We start from the raw sequence: 20,559 nt of genomic DNA, 5'->3' as shown, positions 1-20,559 counted from the left end.
TCACCACATAACTTTCGGATGTTCTTTCTCGCCTGAAGTCTTTAGGTCCCGCGCACTGGCTGCAGAAAGCTCAATGTGGAAATATGAGAGATTCAGGAATCGACGTGTTGAAATATTTCAACTGAAACGTCGCCCTCATTTACAGCCTACACACTAATCCGATTAGACATTGTAACTGCAGTGGCGCCACACTCCCACATGCACATTCTTCAGGTTGGCAAATCATGACCCCTCTTTGTCAGAGACGCATGTAACGCTCGCGAACCACCCGTCCACGAGCGTTACATTCTTGCATTCGCGTTGTATTTTCAATTGTGAGTTTTTTTAATGCATGAATGAGATGTTGGAGGATGTTTGTGCTTAGAATGTTTCTTACAAATCCAACAAACGTCTCCAAACGGAAGATGGGATCGGATGAATTGCCACCATTGCTCCATTTTTTATGCAGTGAGCAACAAACAGCTCGATAAAGTTCTTGTAAAAACAAGTTCGGAATTTCAAGAGCGCAAGCACACACACGGGGACACAGCCACGGATGGGGGGGGGTTCGAAACCCCTTCCCCCTGCTCCAAGCCAATAAAAAAAACATTGTTTTATACTGTTGACTGGGAAATGGCCCAGAACGTCTGGCGCCCATGTTTACTGGAAACCGACTAGGAAAAAAATCACTGAAGGACACGTTTCTGCTCCAAAGAACACAGACTCGTCAGTTTATTCTGCAAACACAAAAACAGTGAACTGCATCAGTACTTAACGTTGTCGAGACAACTGTAATCAATTTTTCTAAAATTCAAAATGGAACTTTGGGAAACTTTTAGAAACTCTAATAATTATATCCAGAACATCGCAACCTGTATTTTGAAACATCCCCGGCCCTGGCTCTCCATTAGGAAAAGAGTAAGACACAATTCCACTTCAATCGTTCCTCATTCTTTTTTTTATGCAGTGAGCTACATACAGCTCGATAAAGTTCTTGTATTAATATAGGCCGACAATTTCTAAAGGGGGCAGTTACTTCAAAGAAAAATTGATATAAAAATCCAGTATCATGTACACACACTGCTTGCTGTCTATGCAATCTGGACGATAGCTTTTCCTTGTACAGGTTTCTAGCCGTTCATTTTTCCAACTTGATGCTTCTCACTCCAGCTTTTGAGGAGAAATTTCTGGCCCATGCTTTACTTTTTATACCATACACACGTACATGGAAGGACACTGCTATTTGCCTGTTTGTAGCCACTCATTAACTGGATCTCATTTAAGTCTAAACCTTGGATGCCTCTTATTGTACGGACACAGGTGGAAACAGAGGAAACAAATTACTGGTGTCCAGATGTTGGCCGATTCTCACTTCACCCAATATTTCGTGTGGATCCTGTCGTGTTTGTTAAAACAACACTGTGCTGTATCTCCAAGAAAAGAAAGAGGGTAAACTTGGTCAACATTTTGTTTTTTAATGACATATTTTGCTTCTCAACGATTAAACAAATCGAAAATCATTGAAATGTCTTTTGGCATCTTAAAAACTCAAATACTCCACTTCTTTCACGAAACTTCAATGAAATACCGATGACAGAAACACTGATAGTGCAGTTGATTTGACGGTATTCGTATGGTTCGTAAATAGCCTGACTCAAGATCACTGTCGTTGCAGTCAAGCATCTAGGAGCTGATGTATCCTTTTTACAGCTATACAGTGCACGTGTGACAAACTGGATAGATACGTGCTTGTGAGGAGTACACTGAACATTTAGTTGTGTCATCTTTAATGAGGGGAAGCTCCGATCAGTGACAGCACAGCTGTCCATGGAGGCCTTCGGATTTACAACAAAGACTTACAAGGGCAACCCAAGCAGCCACCAAACGGCCCACATCTGGAGAGAGGAGACTTGCATGAGAAGCTGTTCTAGTTTTAGAGCTGGGAGGAAAAGCCCAGGAAAATAGTCTTGGTAAAACCCTTAGAATCAGGTACAGACTGAAAACCCAATCTACTTGTGGACTGAGTCGGGAATTGAACCCGGGCCACAGAGGTGAAAGGCAAGGAAAGAACAACTTTCTTAAAAACTCAACTCCCCAAAGTCAGGTTGTTGAACAGGAGTCATTCGGTTTTACTGTGACACACTGGAACATTTCCCAATGACGCAGATGCATGCCACTCACAGATTAGGTACAAGGTATAAACAGATATCTTCCAATATACGTGACCAGCTCTAGCAAAACCCAACACTAGGGGTGAAAATTCAAAATTGGGGTTAGGGATCACTGTCGTGTACGTATAAACAAACTTTCATTGGATGTGCGTTTGAGGAAGTTTGGATAAAATCTGACAAAGACATGGATTTTGAAATTACAGTTGAAATGGAATTTTAATATTGCAGAACCATACAGTGTAATGGACAATGGTAAGAAGCATCAGGTTCTGCCAGAGTCGGTCACTTTCAGGTCAACTGCTTCGAAAGTGGGCAACACAGAGGTCAACAAACTCATTCCTCAGACAATAATTACATTTCTGATTACACAACTTTTTTTTTTTACATGAGCTAGTGTCTGAGCATCAAATGTAAACAGAATCTTTTTCGATGCAATGTCTAGAATCGGATTTTTCCAGCAAGGATGTCCTCGTGTATGCTGGGCGTCAGGGGAACGAACTCCTTGCCATTCATGTAAAAGAGCTTGTCCTCGCCGACCTTCCTTGGGTCAAAGTTCTCCTTCCGCAGGTCAACCTTTTTCAACTTGAAAGTGCCTGTGAACGCATAACGGAAAGAATGGACGTGACAAACTCGGGAAAAGTGAGTGGGGAAGTCCACCTCTAGGACTAGTCCAATGAAAAAAGATATCATCCCCAAACACACACGTTCCCATTATTTGCCTAATTTGGACATTCCTTTGGTGCAAATTCTTAAAAATACTAATTCTTCTTGCAATGTGAACACTCCACAAATTTTTTTTGGGGGGGGGAGGTGATGACTTCCTAGACTTCTTCTCTCTTTTGCTACCGTTAACCCTAACCAAAAAATGCCTCTAAAACTGTTTTTCCAGAAAGGAGGTAACCTTTGTTATCTTTTTCCACACAAGGTTACCACAACCTTATCTGAACCTCTTTTCTTCATGGGCGCACACAAGGTAAGGTTGGGACAAAACCAGCAAACTTAGGGTACAACAAACCTGTAGTGTCGACTTCTCGCGTGACACGGATGAATAGAGGTCGAGCATATGGCGGCAGCGACGACTTGAGACTTTGGTTCAATTGGACTAGATCCAGGGTCCCTTCAGTGTCCACGATGGCAACCATACCAGCCCTGCCTTCAATTCCTAAGAAAAATAAAGGAAAAAAAGGAACAATAACAAAACAAGATTAGATTTAAAAATCTTCGGTTTTCAATCTCTTATCTTCAGTTTTTGCACTTCGTATGATCAATGTGATTTTATCATGGTTTAATATAAATCACTTCTGCCTGTTAACCACTTCATGCCGGGGCATTTTTCAATGTTGATGATGCTGGGCCGGCATGACTATCATTTTTTTCTGTTTTCAAAATCTTTCAAAAATTCATCATTTCATTTAATGGTCGTTTACAGCCACACAAAGTAAAGTTAGGCACTACTCTAAGTTGACAGGTGACCTTCATTGACGCCCGAGGGTTTCAGCCAGGCCTGCAGCCTTATAAACAAAGCCCAGATTGTGCAGTGTTGTATAACTGTCTTTTGTTCACGAACCTGGCTCAGTGCACTGCTGACCTCTTTTCAATAGGGGCCAGATTAGCATGCAGCGGTGCTGTGTGGCTCATAGCTGCGGTGGTGGAGCGCTTTTGTCCCCGGTGGTAATCTGCTGGCTCTCAATGCCCCAAACACTGGTATACGGTTTCAAAACAAGGCTGGATTATCGCCACTTTTGAGAGTGAAAAATGTCGGTAATGCCCAGCAGAATGGTCTTTTGTTCAGAGTACCGTCTTTTGTTACAGGGCCCTGTTTCCTTTGTCCGAGTTCGGAGACCCCGGCCACGCACATAAACCATACGTCTCCGATTCCGGAGTCCCCGGCAGGAAGTGGTTAAATCACTAAGGTCCTTGATATCACTGATGACAAGGTCTTCATGCCACAGAGGACCGGGTCCTCATGTCACTGAGGACAAGGTTCAGGAACTAGATTAGTGAAGTCCAACATTCGATTGCAATAGCTACAGCTGTGGAGTCTTCAGTGGCACATCAAAGCAGCTTGAAGGAATTCTACATTGACTGAAAGAAACTCTACTGCTGTTCTCTGACTTGAGGCCTGATAACAGTTCATTGGGCATGACATTACCCGGTATCTCAACACCGTACACCACGGCATCGCTCAGTTGCACATGCTTCTGGATGGTGCCCTCAACCTCCGATGTCGAGACGTTCTCCCCACGCCAGCGGAAAGTGTCCCCTGAGCGATCCCTGAAGAACATGTAGCCATCCTGATCCATGACCAAAATGTCTCCTGTGAAAGAAGTGAGTTGAAAATAAACGTCGGTGCTGAAACTTGAGGATAAGCAACGAGCACTGAGCTGGACCAAGAGAGGGCACTATTTTCTTAGCAATGGAGGCTCCTTTGGTCAGAACTGCACTTCGCTGGCTCAAAAAACGACTATGAAATGCACTGTGATGGTCACATCGCTACCAACAAACTGAACACTCCCAACCAATGGGGCTCTTTTCAACAAATGAGGGGGTGCTTCTGCTTGAGGTGGATACCCAAGCACAGGGATGCTGCAATAAAAGCAATAGCATACTGTGACTTTCCAGGGCTAGCTACCAAGGCATATGCTCTCTCCCAAATAGCTCTGATGATGTGAATCTTGCACTTGGTTTTTCTATCTACCTTGAGCAGAAGCAACCCCTTCGTAGGTTGAAAAGAGACGCATTGGTGGGGAGCATTCATTTTGTTGCAATGCCACATGACCGTAACGTGCATGTCATAGCTGTCTGCCAACCAGCAAAGTGCAGTTCCCACTAAATGAGCCTCTATTGGCAGGAAAATCACGCCCTCTCTGGGTCTCGTTTGGGACAGATTCAATGTGAAAAAATATCGAGGCGTGAATGATTAGGCCCACACAACGATAACAGCTTCTACAACATTGGGATAAAAAATCCTAACACCCGGAGAAATCACAGCCTGCAGTGAACAATTCATGAGCAAGTTGATGTAAAGAAAACACCAGGAAATAGTAAGTGGCACACCGACAGCGACCTAATCAGCCAACGCGTCAAACAGACAAAAAAACTCCATTCCCTTTTCTCCTCATCTGCACAGGCCTTTGAGAAAGTCCTGCCAGCTACATACGGCAGACCAACCACTGCCCTTATTGAACTCAATTCCTCTGAAGTCCCATCACCCCCCCCGGTGCCCCCTTCCCCAATACCTTGTGGTATTCAAGGTTCTGTCACAGCCTAAGGCTTACACCGTGCCAGCCCTACGCGACAAATGTTCGATTTTACCCGACAGAAAGGCTTGGTCTCCCTTCCTGAAGACGTCATAGATGATCTTCTTGTCGGTGGCTTGCTTGCTGACGTAGCCGTCAAAGTTGGCAATGGGATTGCCAACTTTAATCTTGCCAATCATGTGGCCGCTCTCACCTGTTGGAAGGGAGATCACATCAACCAAATTGCAATATCAATCCTATTTGTTACCCAGCCAGTTTTTCCCCAGTATTCATAATCATTCTACTCAAAAAGCCTGATAAAACAGAAATTGTAACAACGTACTCCCAATAATAATGAAGCCTGCAACTTCTGAGGAAATCCCAATCTTTACAAGACTTTGTACCGTACAGTGTTTCTCACTTTTCCATGGCAAGAGTGTGAAGTGAAAATCGAGGTCATCAGCTGCTCCGAGGAAACGTGGCATGACTGAGTAATTTATTTTGTGCGTGTCAGAAATGCATTGAGGCAACTTTCTACCGTTATTTTACATCGCAACAGCTGGATCAATAAAACCCTTCTGCTGGGCAGCAGACAAATTATTGACAAGGACAGGACTGGGTCAGTAGAAATGTCACTGTGGCACACTGGTATAATGTTGTTGTAGCCAGCGCTGAACTGCACACTGGAAGCGGCGAGTGACACCTCAAAAGTGACAATCCTCACATCTTGGGGAAAGGAGGGGGGGAGGGAAAGTTTCAAAGCGCAAGAGAAATAAAACACCTGGTTTGCACTGGATGCAGAGGCCATCCGGACCCCGTATCACCTCCCCGGTGCCTTCGTCCACCTTCAGCAGGCTGAGGGGTAGGGCGCTGGGTACCAACAGCGAGACGAAGCCCACGGCTCCTGGTTTGCCCGTGATGTTCACTATGTTGCTGTTGCCCTCCGTGGATCCATAGAACTCACAAATCTGAATTTTGACAAAGGCACAGATAAGATATGGGAAAAACGATGACTAGTTAAACCAGGAGGCAAAACTATTAGGTGTGCATTGACTTCATTGAGAGAGTAAGTTTGCTGACTGTTGCACTTCAAATTAATTAAGAAATCAAAATTCCACGTTGCCTCCCTGTCTCAGCAATCCAGCTCAGCATCCTCGAGCAGCTTTGCTTGGTTGAGGTACTGGTACCAGTAACATGTAACAAGCAACTAGATTGCAGAATGTAAATTTTGAACAAAAAACTGCTATTTGTTACTCACTGAGGCTTCATTGGCATGCATAAGGTAAAATGTTTTGCGTGACTTCCTATGACAGCACAATGTGGTTTTCAAAGCAACATTTGTCAGTTAACCCTAACCTTTACTACTGTTTAATTCTGTGGGAATAGGTCTGGTAGGCCCAAGACAGCTGGCTTTTGCATTGGGTTTGGCATTGGGTTTGGCATACCTCAGAAAAACAAAGTCCAACAGCCTCTGTGCACAAAGTCCCATATGGGTGTTTGTGCACAGAGGCTGTTGGACTTTGTCCCATATGGGTGTTTAACTTTGTGTGAATGGGGAAGGTTAGGGCCAGCAACCCTTGGTGGGTTAGGGTTAAGTTTGTTCATTATTTCTTACATACCCAACCACTGTCTGGAGAAAGCTATCTGTGATTATGAGTTTAAACCTTAATTTTACAAGCGTAACAGAACTCAACAGGCCAAATTACAAGCTGCAACAGGTGCCATTATCACTTGCAAACAATCTGAACTTGGTGTAATTTTCTCTGTTACATCTCAACCTGTTTGATGTTGTAGCGTGACTGGAACTCCTTCCAAATCTGCGGCCGGAGACCATTCCCTAGGGCAGAGCGGACCTTGTGTTGTGTGTCTACTGGCTTGTGGGGCTGAGCCAAAATGTAGCGGCAGATCTCTCCGATGTACTGGACAATCTGCAGGGAGAAAGCACGAAAAAAGAAAAAGACCCCCCCCCAGAAAAAAAAAAAAAAAAAAAAAAAAAAAGATTCAGCTTAAAACTCCCAACTATGCAAAGATTTAAAATTGCAAAATGTTCATGAAAGTGATTTTATTCAGGAGCAAGTTTTGTGGGACCTCAAAGTTAGGCTGAATGCAATTAGTTTAGTTGACAGAAAGGTCACCAGAAGAAAAGACCATTTGATAGGTATTACCAAGCTGTACGTAAATGCACAATGCAGTATTCTCCAGTTTTGCAGGCTCCCTAAAACTAGGTCATAGCAGTGAGGGTCAAAAACTTAAGTTCAAGTTAACTTAAAGACCCAGAGGGAACGGTAATTCTTCTTTCCTGAAAAAGACAACACACCTAACAGCATACCTGCTGCCCCTCCCCCTGGCAATAGCAACGAAAACGGTGAAGTTTCACTATGCTTTCCAAATGCAGATGGACGGATGTTAAGTGGACCTTTTGTGCAGTCATTAGAACTAAACTGAACTTGCTAAAATAATGTCATGTCTGAATTGGATATCTAGTGGCTATGGCTTTAGTCTTTGTTGCCATGAGCTTAATGCTGTGATAAGGCATAGCCGTGAGCAATGCTCAGCCTACAGGCAAGTCTTGCCTACCGTGGCCTGGTATTTGATGCAGTCGTCCCAGAACCTGCTGGCCGAGAACTTCTTCCTCATGGCCATGGTGGAGCCATTCAAGACCACCTGGCCCATGCCGACGATCCCGCCAGCCGAGTGGTACAGTGGCATGGTGTTGTAGATAATATCGTCAGATCTGAAGTTGTAGGCATATCGAATGCCGTAGGCCATGTACATGAACCTGTTAGTGAAAAGCAATCCAAAAAAAAATGGATTCAAGCAACTTGAATATTTTGTTTTCGAAAGATGGATATTGTATGGAACAAATTATGTAACATGTATGAAACTGACCCAATCTTAGTTCAGGATAGGAGGATTTACAGTACTGAGCGATAGGCTGCCTCACCTGAAAATTGGCAAGATGTGTTCAGTCAATGCAAATGAATGTGTACATGTTCAAACGGTGGTCGGAAACACCATGCAATGTCCTTTAACAGCACAGCCAAAGATGGTTGTGACTTAGGAGAATTCCGGGCAATTCCTTCATGTAGTACAAAGTTCACACAGAAACCAGAAAACCAACTTCCATGACTCTTCCACGACTTTCTAGGACTAAAATCTAAATCTTTGCATGGCATTTAACGTCATGCAGATTTAATGTGTACACATGTATGCAAGATGATTTTTACATTCATTGATCCCCCCTCCCCAAAACGATCCGGTTTGTAGGCCTTTGAAAACTCAAAAATGGAAATGTTTCTGATTTACATGTAATCGGAACAGTTGGCAGGTATGAAGTCAAAACACGTTCAAAGTTGTGTTTAATATAGCAGTTGTACATACTCCTGAAATAAAAGGGGTCACCTGTTAGGGGCACAGCATTTTAGATGGAGTGGGGGGGGGAGGAGGAGTGGAGCTACCCCTGTATCGTCTCACCTGATCTGCGTAATTCTGGCTGCTTTGGGCAGGCCTGTCGTTCCGGAGGTGTATATGTAGAACAGATTATCTGATATCCAAGCAAATGACCAAAAATCAGTTTTCTCGTAAATGTTGTGGCAAATGCAAATTACAGGTAAACTCAAATTTTAAATAATAAACTTTAATGAAAGACTTCCAAAGGTAAAGCCAGTGAATGAAAACCAAAAGGCATAATAAAGGAAAGAGAGAAGGAAAGACAGGCAATAAACAGTGCATGCATTGACAATCACTTTATAAGATGACACTGAAGCACACATACCTGTGAACTTTCTTCCAAGAACCACTGGGGCTGGAAGTGTGGATGTACTCTTGAGCTCTGGGTCAAGGTTCACGGCAGGAAAGCCTGCGTCTATGTATCCCCCGGTGCAGTAGAAAGGGATATTGCGCCCGAACTCTGACCTCACGTCCCTAATGGCTGCAACGAGAGGTTGATGATTGTGATTAAAATCAACAGGGTGACATAAACAAAATGCAAGGCAATATGGGCAAATGCAGGCTTGGGCGTCATGTTCATTTCTGAAAGATTTCAATCAAAAAGATACATGTACTGGTACAACATGTACCTGTTCTCTTTGATTTTCCACTTCAATCAAAGCACAACCATTTTAACACAAGCATGTTACATGCATATATACATGTACATGTACATATTATGTACATGTTCATGCACAAATGGACATGTACATGTATGTTCATGTACAAATGGACATACATGTACAAATGGACATGTTCATGTACAAATGGACATGTACATGTATGTACATGTACAAATGGACAGGTTCATGTACAAATGGACATGTAAACTGTACATGTTCATGTACAAAAGACATTCTGTACATGTACATTGTAGTTGGCGCACGAAACAGCACGTAAATGTACATTTACATGCTCCGTAATTTTCGGAATTTCAGCTGCGGCTTATACGTTGATTCTCACACTGAAAAATGTTGCTGCGGCTTATACGTTGATTCTCACACTGAAAAATGTTGCTGCGGCTTATACCTTGATTCTCACACTGACAAATGTTGCCGAGGCTTATACGTTGATTCTCACACTGAAAAATGTTCCAAAATTTTATTGTACATGTACGTCCTGATCGCGTAACGTTTTTGCATGCTGGCCACTGGAAAAAGGCAAAAGCCCATGTACACTCCACATAGGAAAACCATCCAGTCCGCAAGATATGTTAAATTAGAGGACTTAGATTCACTTTTTATGATGACACTTGTTCACATTTTGCATACAATTTTTAGGATTGCACATGTGGTGGAACCATTGACGGACTGGACATGCTGTACAGGTGCTCCAGCATGCACAATGATGACCATCATGGTTGGATCATCAGCACTACGGTGCTCCTTACATGTACATGGCAGTGCGGCTTATACATCAACTTTAAGTCTTAATTTGCCGATTTTTGCGTGCTGCGGCTTACAAATCGGGTGGCTCATACAGTATGCCAAAAATTACCTGTACAGTACAAGTATACATGTACTTATAGGTACACCATGAATTTTTTACATTGATGGGAATCCTGAATTTGTCAACGCAGACTATCTAACAGTGACCTGTTCACTTGAACAGTAGAGGACAATGGGATAGGTGAAGTCAGCCTGTGCGCACACTGTCAGGCTTTGGAAAAGGTACCTGAATACAGTGTGGGTGTACAAAAAAACCAGGGCCACAGGAGGTCCACAGTTGAAGGCCTTTATGTACATTGTACATTTACTGGTAACAAGAGAAGTGTGTATAGTACATGTAAATACAAATCACAAACTGTAATACCAGATTACCACGAATCTCACTCCAAAAGTTTGAACAATTCTCTTCACCTCTTGTGCTACCAGTACCTTCAGAAAAAAATCAGGAAAACTAAAATAAAACTGAATGTACATGTGACATCCTGGTACATGTGCATGCACCGGAACGTACACTAGTCTTTTCATAGATTGCCATATGAACAAGCAGAGAGGGGAATTTCCAAGCAAATTCCTGAATCGAAAGTGGAACAAGTGGCAAACTGCAGACAGAATGCAAGGGCAAGATTGAATGAAAAGAAAATATCAGGAAAGAATCCTGAGGATTAGAAGGCCCTACAGCAGCATAGGGTCAGTGACACACGTGTCGTTTGCCTGAGGGCATACGGGTACCTTACAATACCAATTTCCTGTGTTTTCTGCATGTATATCAAATGTTATATGTGAAAACACCTCAAATCCTGATACAAAAATCTGAAGAATTCGTCAGGGAAAAACACTGAGAAATCTCAACCCTGAGAATGAGAAGGAAAACCTACATGTAGATTTGTGGTTAAGAAGTTGAAAAGTTTACTATACGGTATTGCCTCAACTGGGAACATGTTTTTCTCATTTCAACTTGATTCCATGCATGAACTGATGTACAGTACTGGTATATACATGTATGTACATGTATGCACAGATTTGTGACAAAAATTTGCAACGATGTGAGATTTGAGTGAGTGAGGCTTTAAAGAAAAAGGTTGTGTAGATTCTTTCTAGACAAAAGCCCTTGTTTATTACAAAAGAAAAAAATGTACATGTAACTGCTAATAAATTTGGAACAATCAGTACATCAACGCTGTGATACTGTGTTCAAATAACAGAATTCATTAGGCCAAACAAATTAATAGTTGTGTTTCCTATTGCATTGAAAAAAAAAACAGATTGGATACATGGGTAGTATTTTTTTTCCTTCTCAAGTTTTGGGTCAAAACTTTTAGGGTTGAACTTTTTTGGCATGGTTGGGGTCCTAAATCAAAGAGTTATTTAGTTCTAGCAAACGTGTTTACAAAGTTGGTATCGATTTTTGGATGCGGAGGTTTGAAACTCATATCCAAGGCATCACTGTACTAAATAACCTCATAATACGTGGGAGTGCATTTCCCCAATTGTAAGGGGAACGCTCCTCCTCAGGACAGCCTGCAACATGCTGCCTACCGCCATGATGCTTACAAGCACAACGTGCAAACTTCAAGCACGATGTGCATGATGTGACCAGGGTCGGCCACAGTTTTTTATTTTTCATAAAAAGATTTAGGGTTGGCGCAATTTGCTAGGTTCGGGCGGGTAACTGGAAGCACAACTACATTGTATTATATTGTTTGGCCTTACAGACATGACAGAATGTACATGTACATGTATATTAACTTCCATTAGTTAGGGAAGCAATGGACAGCTGGGTCACAAAAAGAGCCTTGAAAATAAATGGCTTCAGGAATCAACCATACCAGCCATGTACTGATACATGTACATGTACCTAATACCTATTAATAAACTACAAACTACAAAGCTGTACAATACATTTACATGTCACACAACCGTTCACGGTACTGTACATGTACACTGTACATGTATGTACATGTACCATGAATGTACATGTACATTGTACAGTACGTATTCTCTCACACGGTAGTTGTGGGGAAAGACACGTACATGTACATGTACACTCGACATTTCACCTACATGTACATGTATTTTGTGGGACCCGAAAACGTTGTGGGGACTCAGAAATGTCCCCACAACTCGGTTCGAATTTCTCTAACAAAAGAACTTGTCCCCTGAAACCTGTGAGTGCCTACCCATGTATGTACAGTACATGTACATGTACAACTGTATACGTGTGTACATGTACATGTACAACTGCATACATGTACGTGTATGCAAGGACACTTTTTGCATTATATTCTCAAGTAGTCAATGCTGGTTCCACTTTGAAATCAACTAGAATAGAATGGAAATGGGGATGGCAAACAGAAACACAGGGCTTTTTTTTTTTCGATTATATTTTGTTTTTCTTTTTTCCCCCTTCTCTCAATTTCCTTGAACATCCAGCATTACAGCACACGTGGTTTCTATAATATCCATACATGCACTGCACTATTACTCACCGAGGAGTTTTACCGCAACTACAGTGCATGAAATCTCTGACTTGGGAGTACAAAATTTCATGTAACGGTGGTAAATATAAAATGCAACTGAATATTCTCAACAGGAAGACTGAACAGCAAAGCAGTTTTTCACAGACACAAGGAAAATATTTTCTGACACACCGAAATTCCTGATTCAAAAGTTGTTACATACCGTAATGTAATTAAGTCTCTACAGTGTGCATGTACACGTACCTGCTAATGTTCAGCTTTCAAAAGAAGTCAATCTTTTTCAAATAAATCTGGGCCAAAATAAATCAGTAAAATCACAAAGTGCAGTACAGGATTGAGCCTGAAACTTATAAACTAAAGATGCATTCCTCTCCTTTCTTGCAAAAAGTTCGGCAATTGAGTTGCCAGCATAAAGATTTTTCCAGATGACGGACAGAGCACACTGCCCAAAAAGTCACGTGACCAGTTCTATTCAGAACCAATGCTCGCAAAAACCTCTGTGTATGTACATGTACATGTATGTAACTTGTTAACACCACACCATGCAAACGATCTGAATGTATCCAGCACATGTGTACAAGTAAATGTGCAAAGCAGGATGAAGACAAGCTAAGGCCACCTTTTGTTAGTCCACAACAAAAGATCAGCTCTCACTCCCGGCCATCATTTGAAAGAACGGCCTTCTACATGTACACGTAACAGGACCCAGTGGCAGAAAGGACAACTGTAAAGTATTTCAGTGTTGTGATGAAAGCTGTCCAATGATTGGTTATATTGCAATGAAGCCTGGGTCGAAATTCACATTCACACTGGACTGCTTGAATTATTTCCAGACCAGTAAATCTCATGTATTTCTACTGCAGACTATGACCCTACAATCTGCTGTGGGGGGGGGGAGTTATTTGCTCTACCTGTATACATATACTGTACAGGTAGTACCGGTACATATTTCAAATCAACCTGTCCTGTCATCTGTGATGATCTTATAAAACTACATGTACGTACATGTAAAAATCTATAAAAATTGTCATCCATGGGACCAACGATCTAATGACTAAATTATACATGAAATTCAAATCTTGACAAACAACCACAAAATGCTCAAGCGAGCTGTGAGCAAAGTCATGCCTTCTATTCAACTATTGTATACGCTTCCAATGTACACATCCAATTAGATACGACCACCATACACAGGTGATCTCGGGCCATCCATTACCACTCCTACGTGCATGCAAAGATGCATTCTCAACAAAGTTGTCCTATCAGTCAAAATCAGTCAAATGATACATGTAGACATATCATGTCTACATGTATGTACTGTACAGAGGAAGTGGAAGGCATTTTTGACGGTTACAGCAAAGGGGGGGTCATGAATTTTAAAAATATACATGTACATGTAACTGCCCACAACAAACCTGTGACAAATGCCCGAAACAGCAGAAGTTCTGATAACCCTAAATAGAAAAGCAAATTTGTGTACAGTATCAGTGCTTGATAGCATTACTCAACCAAGTAAACCAAGAACAGTACCCATTCACACAGCTGTGACTAGTGGTGCGCCTAATTCTCAGCATGTCTAAGTGTTTCAGAAGGTCCCACCCCTCTCACAAACTGGTGCATTTGAAGCAAGATATGGGACAGAGAGAACCCCCCCCCTTTGCGTTGTTCATAGTTTGATCATTGTTTGATCGGAATCTCAGGAATTCTTTACAGACTTCTAGGGGGGATGTGTTAGGTAACAATAGTCTAGAGTGTGTGTAGGGATTGGACAGGTAAGGGGGTACCCCTCCATCCCACGTACATTTTGTACCTGGTGCCATTGCTATACTGTACACATGTGCGGTGTACAAACATGTTTGTACACATGAATTCATACAAAACTGTGAATGCACTATGTACCCAGTGTGTCCTTGAATTTTGATTCAAGGTTGTGACAAGCACAGTGAGGCAGATACATGTACATGCACACGTACATTGTTCCTGACTGAAAATGACCGGTTTCCAGTTTTGCTTCAGGTGGTTTGTTGAATGTACCCACAACCTTCTCAAATTGCAAAATGTCCTCAGGGCTCGAAAATGGGCTGGCTATCACCAGAGCAAATACATGTACATGTACATGTAGTTGCTCCTGAGAAAACTGAATTTGTCAGTTTACGGGAGCAAGTAGCTCCCACACACCATATATGTTCTAGAAAATTTAACAAATTAAGGCCAAACAAAACGACAGTTGTACTAGCTATACCCTTGCTACATGTACATGTACATGTATACCTGTACATTGAAAAAAAAAAAGTTGACAAAATTAACACACAAAGTGGCTACCTGCTAAAAATGGTTTGTTTTATTCACAATCCAAGAGACAGAAAAAAAAAATATATATCATTATGAACAGTTTATGTACATGTACGTTTTATGCAGTATGCACATGTACACGCACATGTATGCCCGGCGAAATGTAGGCCTACATGTACATACGTGTACAGTGCATTAACAAATGGTTGCATTTTAAGAGACATAAGACATGCCATAATCAGGAGGTATCATAGAAATATTTCTATAAATCCCGAATTTGGGACTGATACTGTAATTTCCAGCTTGGAGGATTTATTTTGAAAGTGGCGGAGGCTACCGGTACATGTACATTCAGAGCTGAGTGCATAGTTTTACTACTATTTTGGAGGTACCGTCGGGGAAAGGCGAATTAAAAAAAAAAAATTCGAGACTAACCCCCATAACATTCTGGCCAAAATCTTGAATTTTCAGTGAAAAAAGGGAGGCCAACCTCTTCCCAAGAGTCAACAGGTAATGCTATTTCAGTCTGATTTTGCAATGTTTTCTATGGGTGCATATTTGGTGTAGTGCAACCTGTAACGCGCGAACCAAACACGAAATCACAACCATGACATCGCTGAAGTCACAACTACTGTACCAAAGGCCAATCAGAAAAATCAGTATTGCATATTCATAGTGACATAATGCGTATACACACACCATACACACTCGGTACATCATACACGTGGATGCATATTCATGACTTACACGTGCCTCTACGATGCAATGCATGAAAGCACGTGCTGATTTAGATCTTGTACGCAGAACCAACGTCAAGTCACAGCATTGTCAAGACATACAGTACCAGCCACACATGGTACTACAGTAAATGGCCCACAGTTACACACTGTAAGTGCGATCGCGCCGCAAAGGCGTTGTGGAACAGAAGTTTCAGACTATTTACTGCCGCTGCATTCATAGATTTCAGCATGACTTCTGCTGGGCTGGTGCCAGGGACCGAATTATTCTTGGTTGCAAAAGGTTCTATTTTATTTGGTTCAAATTCCAGCAGCGGTAAGAGGGCATGGATCACAATCAACTACTTCGCCGCATATTTCAGAATATTGTTTTACTAGATCGCCGGACTACCCAGATGAGGGCTTTGGCTAGACTGCCGTGATTTTAAGTCAAATTTTGCCAGCGGACCAGCGTTGAGGTCGAACCCTGCACATAGAGCACATAAAACCTGCACTATGATGCATGACACAATAGCTTTGCATGCCCCAGGCCAGTTGTCACGAAACCCTCTATCGGCAAAAGCGAAAATGTGCTAACCTTATTTCAAGTTGTAAATTCACAGTGACATGTGTGCTACTGTGAGTAATAATGAAGATTGCTAGTCACTACTTCCGCTCATGCAGGAACAGCTGGAATGAGTCCAACAATAAGTCCAACTGTTACATGTACATACATGTATATGAATATTGATGTTTCATTGGCAGCTAATCACAACACAATGACTGGATGGTCCCAGGGTGCTGTTTACACAAAAGGCTGGTGCTTCGAGTTGGCCGCACAGCAGTACACATGTGCATAATGTACATGTGCAGTAGATTCAGTCGCATGCATTTCACAGTTCCAGTGCTGTTCGGTGCCATGCCAATGTGTGGCACGCAAAATGCGTTGTGTGTGTGCCTGCATGCCAACCTGCCGTGCTCGGTGACATCGTAAACAAATTATACTCATGTTGTGGTTACATGACAAGGGCGATCTGAAGTAAACAAACTTCAGGTATTTTTCATGGCAAGAATAGAAACAAACGGGCTTCAATACTCTTTAAACTTGTCCCCTTTACACTAAACACCCCTTTCCACACTAAAATCTCACTCAAATAATTAACAGGTTTCCCCTTTTAAAGTCAGTGCTGTTTATGACACTTGACAGTTTTGACGATCTGATAATGTTGTATTCTAGTCCAGTCCCAAATCCTTTCGCAAGGTCAGTCTCAGGCATGAGGGTGAGCAATGACAAAAGAATGCTTTTGTCACCATGGTCACAGTTCATTTGAATAGCTTGTGAATTGGCTCAAGACTGAATGACTTGTGCTGACATTTGATGCAAACTATGGGACAGAGAGAACCCCTTCCCTCACCTTTGTGTTGGTAATTGTTATACTGGTATCTCAGGACTTCTTTTCAAATATCTAGGGGGATGTGTTAAGTAACATTAGGCTGGAGTGTGCATAGGGATTGGACTTGTTGGGGGGTACCCCTCTGTCCGATTTCGAGCCTGGTATATCTGATGGACTTGCGGGGATTTATGATGGACTCAAACACAACACTAGTCTCGTACAAAATTTCTTTTCTTCTCAACGTTAAACAACATTTTTTCATTGTCTTGTCTTGTGCTTTTGAGGAATTCTTGGTTTCATGAACAGAAATAAACACAAATAATGATACCAGCATGAGACCTACCCTCGGTCAGCTCCGCTCCATAGATCACCGCCTTGGGCTCAGCGACTTTGACACAGTGCACCAGGCTGTCCTGTCTCAGGTTGAAGTTGATCAGTGCCCCCACTGCGCCAATCTTGGACAGGCCTAGCCAGAAGCACGGGAACTCGGGCCGGGTTTCCATAAAGATGGCTACCGTGTCGCCTTTGCGCAGGCCCTTCTCGAAGAAGTAGTTGGCAACGGCGTTGGAGAAGTCATTGGCCTGCCGGAAGGTCCAGACCTCGTCCTCGCAGCGGAAGGCCACCTTGTCGGGGTGGAGCAGGGCACGCCTCTCGAAGACGCTGTGCACAAACTCGCGGTTCTGCTGTCGCCTCCTCAAGGTCAGCCTCAGTCGAACCAATGCAACCAGGGCCCTGGAAATGTTTGAAAGAACACCGTGTGCATTACAGACCTTTTGATTTGCGGGGACTCTCCACCAGAAATGCCAATAACTGCTTGTCCAGACCCTCTGTACTGCATGCCGGACATAAAGTACGGATTAACTATATAGAATACAGGGCCATCCCCCAGAATCAATGGCTACGATGTTGCCGGGAAGAAGTCCAAATCAAGTACCCTGTTGGTGGCTGCGTGGCTATGAATATCGAAAGAGTTTTTGAGAATGAAGCAACACAAATGAATGGAGATGGCCGTAATCCATGGAGATGGTGTAATCCATACTCAACAGTTTGTGCATTCCTACCGTACTCGTGATCACAATTGGTGAAATGTTGGTTTCTGTTTGGAGAAACGTAAAGCATGCACCCCTACTTATTCCCTACAGTCGCCTATTAACCCACAGAAAGTAACAGCATCCTGAGAGTTCAAACTTAGCAGTATTGACTTATTTCTGTGAGAATTTGCAAGATCAGTCTCATATGGTTCGTGTACAGGGTGTCCAGTGGAAGCTGGACATTATATCAGACTTTTTCCAAGTAAAACTTTTAAAGGTCTTTTCCTGAGGAGTGAGGCTAGTTTGGGTTTCCTTACACTTGAGGAAAGAGAACTGAAACGAGCCAAAAATTGTCTTTTTCTAATCCCCCAAAAAGCAGGGCTCTTTTTTGAGGGGGCCTTATCCGCGTAGCTTCCCTCCCCAGACAGAATTCCACATACACATACATGTGTATGGACGCCAATTATTTTCCTTTGCAGTTACATGTACCTGTGCCACGCATGAACCATCTGAAAGCAATAACATGACCTAAGAAGTCAAATTTAGAAGTGAAAATATTTATTATTTACACAGAAAACACTTTTTTTCAGACGAGTAGCTTTCTCCCTTCCTATCAACAATTGATTGCCAAGTTGGCTCATTGCCAGCAAGAGGACAATTTTAGTTATATCAAAACTGGCTACGGACTGGAAATGATAAGGGAATCAAATACTACTAGTTTCTAAATCATTGTAAACTGTACAAAGAGATAGAGGGCAGCATCATAGCAGTGGTGAAAAACATGGAAAAGAAAATTTGTCAAACCTCTCCTCTGCTAGGCCTAATATTTTTAAAACTGAATGACCACACCCCATCAAAATGTGTTTGCCAATATCCAGAGAGGGGCAGAATGCTCTCGGAAGTTTTTTAAGCTTATTTCACAGCCACAACAAGTGTTGACTAAGTCTGTCACGTGCATGTTATGCAACACACATATGCTTCCTGTCTCCGGTTGGCACTACACAATTACAAACCGTGTGTGCACTTAAGCTCAACATGGAGAAAACGCGCACAAGCTACAACTTTTACAAACATGATCAAGATGATAAACTTGTGCCAGGCACAATTTTACACATGTCGCAAGTACCCAGTATTCAATATGCATGTACTTATGTATTCCTCTATCCATGATTGATGATGCATAGCATGCAAAGTTATCAGGTAATTTACACAGAAGGGGGTATAGCTTACTTCGCATCACGTGGAAATGTACGGACCAGAATTTTGGCAAATCTCCAACCGCCCGTTGCCAAATACACCGTCACCACCACAACCCCGACAGTGCGCCATTCCAACTCAAAATAACCCCTCAGAAAGGCTGCCAAGCCACCGAAGATCCCAAGCTTCAACATGGTGCGAAAAGGAGGTAAACTGTGCCAAATACTGTTCAGAAGGCGCGCGGAACGGAACAGGACTCTATCGACGACGATCATCAGATCAAGTGTGGTCAAAAATCACTGTACGTACGTTGTACATGTACATGTACATCGTACCCACCCTCTCCTTGCACGCGCACTGCCCAACTCAAAAATTCAAATTTCGGGATATTGATTGCTGGGTACCCGACTAAATTAACAGGGAATTATTTGTGTCTTCGAGAGGGCGCACCTCACTTCGACGGGGTCAGGGTGTCATTTACGTCCTTTTCCCAAACTTCACGCAAAATTCCCTAGGCCCACGGTTCAGGGGGTTTAGGGCGACATCAGTTGCAGCAGAATTCAACGTTTGACATCAAACTTTTCAAAAATAATGGAAAACGGAAAGACAATGATAATCCTTCCGTCTGCAGAGCATTTTTTAAAGAATATGATTACCATTTTTTTCTCCAATAAAAGTTTCAAAGGCAAGGCAACTTGCTCAATTTGCTGATGGCATCATTTTGATGAAGCCTTGTCTCTTGTGTAGTGAAAAGAAATGGGTCTATGTTGAAACCCTCTAGTGATGAGGAGCATGTTTTTCTTCAAAATATTTCAAAAAAGGAGAATATTTAGGCAAATAAAAAAAACCTCAGGTCCGACAAAAAAATCAGTCATGGAGGCATCGCAAATCATTTCGTTGAAAATAACCGGCTTAGTCGCACCATTGCACTCGCGTTTTGACAGTATAGAGGCTATTTCCAAAAACTGAAATAAATACGACGACTACCGGCCTATATACAATTACGACCTTCTTCATAAATACGATGATGCCAATTTGAAACCAATTATAAAGTGATCTCAGAAGGCATAGGAGGGTCTAATGTCTCAGACTGAAGTGGAACAGCCTACCCGTTTGGCTGAGTGGT

The 20,559-nt window shown here is 42.4% G+C and overlaps 1 protein-coding gene across 1 annotated transcript; it reads right to left on the bottom strand.

Annotated features, from left to right (window-relative positions):
- Positions 1-680: 680 nt before the first annotated feature.
- Positions 681-19,767, bottom strand: LOC110990266 (long-chain fatty acid transport protein 4-like). The gene is made up of 11 exons (XM_022255160.2): positions 19,467-19,767; positions 17,549-17,937; positions 9,165-9,320; positions 8,864-8,933; positions 7,967-8,168; positions 7,168-7,317; positions 6,171-6,357; positions 5,466-5,603; positions 4,303-4,467; positions 3,166-3,312; positions 681-2,743 (listed from the first exon to the last, which is right to left on the bottom strand). The coding sequence occupies exons 1-11, from the start codon at positions 19,706-19,708 to the stop codon at positions 2,589-2,591; spliced, it is 2,001 nt and encodes a 666-aa protein (XP_022110852.1). The 5' UTR covers positions 19,709-19,767; the 3' UTR covers positions 681-2,588.
- Between the last annotated feature and the right edge of the window lie 792 nt (positions 19,768-20,559).

Source organism: Acanthaster planci, linkage group LG11 (assembly GCF_054643075.1).
Source record: "Acanthaster planci isolate LZ-2023a linkage group LG11, COTS_SCS, whole genome shotgun sequence".
Lineage (NCBI taxonomy): Eukaryota > Metazoa > Echinodermata > Asteroidea > Valvatida > Acanthasteridae > Acanthaster > Acanthaster planci.
The sequence above is the reverse complement of the archived record's forward strand: the minus strand, read 5'-3'. Positions and strand labels throughout refer to the sequence as shown.

Excerpts from the sequence above, each read along its gene's own strand:
- LOC110990266 (XM_022255160.2), bottom strand. The coding sequence starts at position 19,708 with ATGATCGTCGTCGATAGAGTCCTGTTCCGTTCCGCGCGCCTTCTGAAC. Across the intron at positions 8,934-9,164 it reads TCTTGGAAGAAAGTTCACAG|ATAATCTGTTCTACATATAC; the intron begins GTATGTGTGCTT and ends CTTGGATATCAG. Across the intron at positions 8,169-8,863 it reads GCCAGAATTACGCAGATCAG|GTTCATGTACATGGCCTACG; the intron begins GTGAGACGATAC and ends TTTCACTAACAG.